Source organism: Salmo salar, chromosome ssa05 (assembly GCF_905237065.1).
Source record: "Salmo salar chromosome ssa05, Ssal_v3.1, whole genome shotgun sequence".
Classification (NCBI taxonomy): domain Eukaryota; kingdom Metazoa; phylum Chordata; class Actinopteri; order Salmoniformes; family Salmonidae; genus Salmo; species Salmo salar.
This window is the reverse complement of record NC_059446.1, coordinates 85,378,967-85,386,335: the sequence shown is the minus strand read 5'-3', so window position 1 is coordinate 85,386,335 and position 7,369 is coordinate 85,378,967. Positions and strand designations below refer to the sequence as shown.

General features: G+C 45.3%; 1 protein-coding gene across 1 annotated transcript in view; it reads right to left on the bottom strand.

Annotated features, from left to right (window-relative positions):
* The window catches only part of LOC106573032 (neurobeachin-like protein 2), a 143,692-nt gene that overhangs the window by 5,948 nt on the left and 130,375 nt on the right, over positions 1-7,369 (bottom strand). Inside the window, 2 exon segments of the mRNA XM_045717767.1 lie at positions 1,785-1,957; positions 2,555-2,664. Coding sequence (XP_045573723.1) covers positions 1,785-1,957; positions 2,555-2,664 — 283 coding nt within the window.

The following is a 7,369-nucleotide window of genomic DNA, read 5'->3' as shown; positions in this document are numbered from 1 at the left end:
TACCAGGTCTACAGGACAGACAGGACACTCATCACTATCAGACATGTTACCAGGTCTACAGGACAGACAGTATCTCTCATCTCTATCTGGACAACAGAAACAACAATAGAACTATGTCATCTCTTTGGGGGCTGATCTAGAATCAGACCCCCCTGTCCAAGTAACCTTATTGATCTAGAATCAGACCCCCCCTGTCCAAGTAACCTTATTGATCTAGAATCAGATCCCCCCTGTCCAAGTAACCTTACTGATCTAGAATCAGATCCTCCCTGTCCAAGTAACCTTACTGATCTAGAATCAGATCCCCCCTGTCCAAGTAACCTTACTGATCTAGAATCAGATCCCCCCTGTCCAAGTAACCTTACTGATCTAGAATCAGATCCCCCTGTCCAAGTAACCTTACTGATCTAGAATCAGACCCCCCTGTCCAAGTAACCTTACTGATCTAGAATCAGATCCCCCTGTCCAAGTAACCTTACTGATCTAGAATCAGATCCCCCCCTGTCCAAGTAACCTTACTGATCTAGAATCAGATCCCCCCTGTCCAAGTAACCTTACTGATCTAGAATCAGATCCCCCCTGTCCAAGTAACCTTACTGATCTAGAATCAGATCCCCCCTGTCCAAGTAACCTTACTGATCTAGAATCAGATCCCCCTGTCCAAGTAACCTTACTGATCTAGAATCAGATCCCCCCTGTCCAAGTAACCTTATTGATCTAGAATCAGATCCCCCCTGTCCAAGTAACCTTATTGATCTAGAATCAGATCCCCCCTGTCCAAGTAACCTTACTGATCTAGAATCAGACCCCCCCTGTCCAAGTAACCTTACTGATCTAGAATCAGATCCCCCCTGTCCAAGTAACCTTACTGATCTAGAATCAGATCCCCCCCTGTCCAAGTAACCTTACTGATCTAGAATCAGATCCCCCCTGTCCAAGTAACCTTACTGATCTAGAATCAGATCCCCCTGTCCAAGTAACCTTACTGATCTAGAATCAGATCCCCCCTGTCCAAGTAACCTTACTGATCTAGAATCAGATCCCCCCCTGTCCAAGTAACCTTACTGATCTAGAATCAGATCCCCCCTGTCCAAGTAACCTTACTGATCTAGAATCAGATCCCCCTGTCCAAGTAACCTTACTGATCTAGAATCAGATCCCCCCTGTCCAAGTAACCTTACTGATCTAGAATCAGATCCCCCCTGTCCAAGTAACCTTACTGATCTAGAATCAGATCCCCCTGTCCAAGTAACCTTACTGATCTAGAATCAGATCCCCCCTGTCCAAGTAACCTTACTGATCTAGAATCAGATCCCCCTGTCCAAGTAACCTTACTGATCTAGAATCAGATCCCCCCTGTCCAAGTAACCTTACTGATCTAGAATCAGATCCCCCCTGTCCAAGTAACCTTACTGATCTAGAATCAGATCCCCCCTGTCCAAGTAACCTTACTGATCTAGAATCAGATCCCCCCCTGTCCAAGTAACCTTACTGATCTAGAATCAGATCCCCCTGTCCAAGTAACCTTACTGATCTAGAATCAGATCCCCCCTGTCCAAGTAACCTTACTGATCTAGAATCAGATCCCCCCTGTCCAAGTAACCTTACTGATTTTGATCTAAAAGGCAAAACTGATCCTAAAACTCTTACTCTGAGAAAATTGAAACATGATCTCCTCTCCATCCGTCCTCCCTCCCCTTCCAACCGTCCTCCCTCCCTCCCCGTCCTCCTTCCCTCCCTCCCCGTCCTCCCTCCCTGTCCTCCCATCATTCTCCGTAGCTCACCGATGTGTCGGCAGATCCTGCCCACCAGTTTGCCCTTTCCCAGCTGGGTGACTCGGAGGCTGCAGTCCCAGTGTCCTCCGCTGAACAGCAGACGACCATCGTTGGACACCACCAACACCTGGGTACTGAGATCTACCCCTGGGGCGAAGAGACCGCTGAGGAACCGCTGGGTTCTGCAGGAGGGAGGAGAGAGAAGAGCGGAGGTTGAGTAAACCTAGTAATGATTTACATTAACGGGCCTTTAACTGAAGGAACAGAGACGTTGTTGAAACCAATATGTTTCTATAGTTGTGGCATGTTAATATACACAAATGGTGATTTGTCCTTTAACATTTCCTAGCAGAAAGATGTTTATCAATGAAAAGGAACTCAAGTGTTTCCCATTCAGACTAATCCCAATAAGACACATGTTTATAGGGCCAGTGAAGTTCTAACGCTCCAGCCTCATAAAACACAGACTTCTCCATCCATTTAAACTTGTGCTTTGAAGTCACATGAATAAAAGCAAGCAGCTGAGCTGGGGACCAGATGGGATGGCTACACACTACACAGTCTGAGTCCCAAATGGAACACTAGGCCCTATTTAGCCCACTCCTTTTGACCAGAGCCCATAGGGTCCTGTAGGGCACTATATATGGAATAGGGTGCCATTTGGGATGCAGCCACACTGTGTGTGGTGGGGTCCTCCTTATACTTCTCTCTGTGTTTAGAGTGGGATTTACTTTTTGTTGTCATTTATTGGCAGGCATTTTGTAGGGCCACTAACTTACTTGGGATTGGCCACGGTGGGGTCCTTGGTGAAGGTGAAGTAGTTGGCGATGCTCTTATCGTAAGGCAGCCAGCTGTGGGTCCCAATCAGACCGTTAGAACTCACTGTCACCTACAGGGAAGGAAGAGAGCAGGGAGGGACACAGTCAAAAGAAGCCCCATACTGCACTAGGGTTAAACAATTCTGGTAACTTTCCCCCAAATTCCTGGTTTTTCCAGAAGTCCTGGTAAGAGCATTCCCAGACCCCTCCTCATTCCAGGAGTCTACCAACTGGGATTTCTGGTTAACCTGAGAAAGTTACCGGACTTGTGCAACCCTGTGCTGCACCTCTGTATCTCTTCAACCAAGCAGAAAGGTCCAACACCTTTAGCACACCTTGTTGTGTGTGAATGTGTTGTTTGATGTAGCTGTGTTGAGTGTGAATGTGTTGTTTGATGTAGCTGTGTTGAGTGTGAATGTGTTGTTTGATGTAGCTGTGTTGAGTGTGAATGTGTTGTTTCATGTAGCTGTGTTGAGTGTGAATGTGTTGTTTGATGTAGCTGTGTTGTGTGTGAATGTGTTGTTTGATGTAGCTGTGTTGAGTGTGAATGTGTTGTTTGATGTAGCTGTGTTGAGTGTGAATGTGTTGTTTCATGTAGCTGTGTTGAGTGTGAATGTGTTGTTTCATGTAGCTGTGTTGAGTGTGAATGTGTTGTTTGATGTAGCTGTGTTGTGTGTGAATGTGTTGTTTCATGTAGCTGTGTTGAGTGTGAATGTGTTGTTTCATGTAGCTGTGTTGAGTGTGAATGTGTTGTTTCATGTAGCTGTGTTGAGTGTGAATGTGTTGTTTCATGTAGCTGTGTTGTGTGTGAATGTGTTGTTTCATGTAGCTGTGTTGAGTGTGAATGTGTTGTTTGATGTAGCTGTGTTGAGTGTGAATGTGTTGTTTCATGTAGCTGTGTTGAGTGTGAATGTGTTGTTTCATGTAGCTGTGTTGTGTGTGAATGTGTTGTTTCATGTAGCTGTGTTGAGTGTGAATGTGTTGTTTCATGTAGCTGTGTTGAGTGTGAATGTGTTGTTTCATGTAGCTGTGTTGTGTGTGAATGTGTTGTCTGATGTAGCTGTGTTGAGTGTGAATGTGTTGTTTCATGTAGCTGTGTTGAGTGTGAATGTGTTGTTTGATGTAGCTGTGTTGAGTGTGAATGTGTTGTTTGATGTAGCTGTGTTGAGTGTGAATGTGTTGTTTCATGTAGCTGTGTTGAGTGTGAATGTGTTGTTTGATGTAGCTGTGTTGAGTGTGAATGTGTTGTTTCATGTAGCTGTGTTGAGTGTGAATGTGTTGTTTGATGTAGCTGTGTTGTGTGTGAATGTGTTGTTTGATGTAGCTGTGTTGAGTGTGAATGTGTTGTTTGATGTAGCTGTGTTGTGTGTGAATGTGTTGTTTCATGTAGCTGTGTTGTGTGTGAATGTGTTGTTTCATGTAGCTGTGTTGAGTGTGAATGTGTTGTTTGATGTAGCTGTGTTGAGTGTGAATGTGTTGTTTGATGTAGCTGTGTTGAGTGTGAATGTGTTTCATGTAGCTGTGTTGAGTGTGAATGTGTTGTTTCATGTAGCTGTGTTGAGTGTGAATGTGTTGTTTCATGTAGCTGTGTTGTGTGTGAATGTGTTGTTTCATGTAGCTGTGTTGAGTGTGAATGTGTTGTTTCATGTAGCTGTGTTGAGTGTGAATGTGTTGTTTGATGTAGCTGTGTTGAGTGTGAATGTGTTGTTTCATGTAGCTGTGTTGAGTGTGAATGTGTTGTTTCATGTAGCTGTGTTGAGTGTGAATGTGTTGTTTCATGTAGCTGTGTTGAGTGTGAATGTGTTGTTTCATGTAGCTGTGTTGAGTGTGAATGTGTTTCATGTAGCTGTGTTGAGTGTGAATGTGTTTCATGTAGCTGTGTTGAGTGTGAATGTGTTGTTTCATGTAGCTGTGTTGTGTGTGAATGTGTTGTTTCATGTAGCTGTGTTGAGTGTGAATGTGTTGTTTCATGTAGCTGTGTTGTGTGTGAATGTGTTGTTTCATGTAGCTGTGTTGAGTGTGAATGTGTTGTTTCATGTAGCTGTGTTGTGTGTGAATGTGTTGTTTCATGTAGCTGTGTTGTGTGTGAATGTGTTGTTTCATGTAGCTGTGTTGAGTGTGAATGTGTTGTTTGATGTAGCTGTGTTGAGTGTGAATGTGTTGTTTGATGTAGCTGTGTTGAGTGTGAATGTGTTGTTTGATGTAGCTGTGTTGAGTGTGAATGTGTTGTTTGATGTAGCTGTGTTGAGTGTGAATGTGTTGTTTGATGTAGCTGTGTTGAGTGTGAATGTGTTGTCTGATGTAGCTGTGTTGAGTGTGAATGTGTTGTTTCATGTAGCTGTGTTGAGTGTGAATGTGTTGTTTGATGTAGCTGTGTTGAGTGTGAATGTGTTGTTTCATGTAGCTGTGTTGAGTGTGAATGTGTTGTTTCATGTAGCTGTGTTGAGTGTGAATGTGTTGTTTCATGTAGCTGTGTTGTGTGTGAGAGAGGCTGGTGTCAGTGAGATGTCCCTTCTCTAGTTTGTCTCTTTGTGTGTGTGTGTGTGTGTGTGTGTGTGTGTGTGTGTGTGTTGTGTGTGTTAATCATTTGGTGCTTATACAGTATTTATCCTATTTCACACATTACTCAACGGGACATCGACAGATTTAGGGTTAGGGTTAAGGGCCTTACTCAACAGGACATCGACAGATTGACGGTTAGGGTTAAGGGCCTTACTCAACAGGACATCGACAGATTGACGGTTAGGGTTAAGGGCCTTACTCAACAGGACATCGACAGATTGACGGTTAGGGTTAAGGGCCTTACTCAACAGGACATCGACAGATTGACGGTTAGGGTTAAGGGCCTTACTCAACAGGACATCGACAGATTGACGGTTAGGGTTAAGGGCCTTACTCAACAGGACATCGACAGATTGACGGTTAGGGTTAAGGGCCTTACTCAACAGGACATCGACAGATTGACGGTTAGGGTTAAGGGCCTTACTCAACAGGACATCGACAGATTGACGGTTAGGGTTAAGGGCCTTACTCAACAGGACATCGACAGATTGACGGTTAGGGTTAAGGGCCTTACTCAACAGGACATCGACAGATTGACGGTTAGGGTTAAGGGCCTTACTCAACAGGACATCGACAGATTGACGGTTAGGGTTAAGGGCCTTACTCAACAGGACATCGACAGATTGACGGTTAGGGTTAAGGGCCTTACTCAACAGGACATCGACAGATTGACGGTTAGGGTTAAGGGCCTTACTCAACAGGACATCGACAGATTGACGGTTAGGGTTAAGGGCCTTACTCAACAAGACATCGACAGATTGACGGTTAGGGTTAAGGGCCTTACTCAACAGGACATCGACAGATTGACGGTTAGGGTTAAGGGCTTTACTCAACAGGACATCGACAGATTGACGGTTAGGGTTAAGGGCCTTACTCAACAGGACATCGACAGATTGACGGTTAGGGTTAAGGGCCTTACTCAACAGGACATCGACAGATTGACGGTTAGGGTTAAGGGCCTTACTCAACAGGACATCGACAGATTGACGGTTAGGGTTAAGGGCCTTACTCAACAGGACATCGACAGATTGACGGTTAGGGTTAAGGGCCTTACTCAACAGGACATCGACAGATTGACGGTTAGGGTTAAGGGCCTTACTCAACAGGACATCGACAGATTGACGGTTAGGGTTAAGGGCCTTACTCAACAGGACATCGACAGATTGACGGTTAGGGTTAAGGGCCTTACTCAACGGGACATCGACAGATTGACGGTTAGGGTTAAGGGCCTTACTCAACAAGACATCGACAGATTGACGGTTAGGGTTAAGGGCCTTACTCAACAGGACATCGACAGATTGACGGTTAGGGTTAAGGGCCTTACTCAACAGGACATCGACAGATTGACGGTTAGGGTTAAGGGCCTTACTCAACAGGACATCGACAGATTGACGGTTAGGGTTAAGGGCCTTACTCAACGAGACATCGACAGATTGAAGGTTAGGGTTAAGGGCCTTACTCAACGAGACATCGACAGATTGACGGTTAGGGTTAAGGGCCTTACTCAACAGGACATCGACAGATTGACGGTTAGGGTTAAGGGCCTTACTCAACAGGACATCGACAGATTGACGGTTAGGGTTAAGGGCCTTACTCAACAGGACATCGACAGATTGACGGTTAGGGTTAAGGGCCTTACTCAACAGGACATCGACAGATTGACGGTTAGGGTTAAGGGCCTTACTCAACAGGACATCGACAGATTGACGGTTAGGGTTAAGGGCCTTACTCAACAGGACATCGACAGATTGACGGTTAGGGTTAAGGGCCTTACTCAACAGGACATCGACAGATTGACGGTTAGGGTTAAGGGCCTTACTCAACAGGACATCGACAGATTGACGGTTAGGGTTAAGGGCCTTACTCAACAGGACATCGACAGATTGACGGTTAGGGTTAAGGGCCTTACTCAACAGGACATCGACAGATTGACGGGTTAGGGTTAAGGGCCTTACTCAACAGGACATCGACAGATTGACGGTTAGGGTTAAGGGCCTTACTCAACGAGACATCGACAGATTGACGGTTAGGGTTAAGGGCCTTACTCAACAGGACATCGACAGATTGACGGTTAGGGTTAAGGGCCTTACTCAACAGGACATCGACAGATTGACGGTTAGGGTTAAGGGCCTTACTCAACAGGACATCGACAGATTGACGGTTAGGGTTAAGGGCCTTACTCAACAGGACATCGACAGATTGACGGTTAGGGTT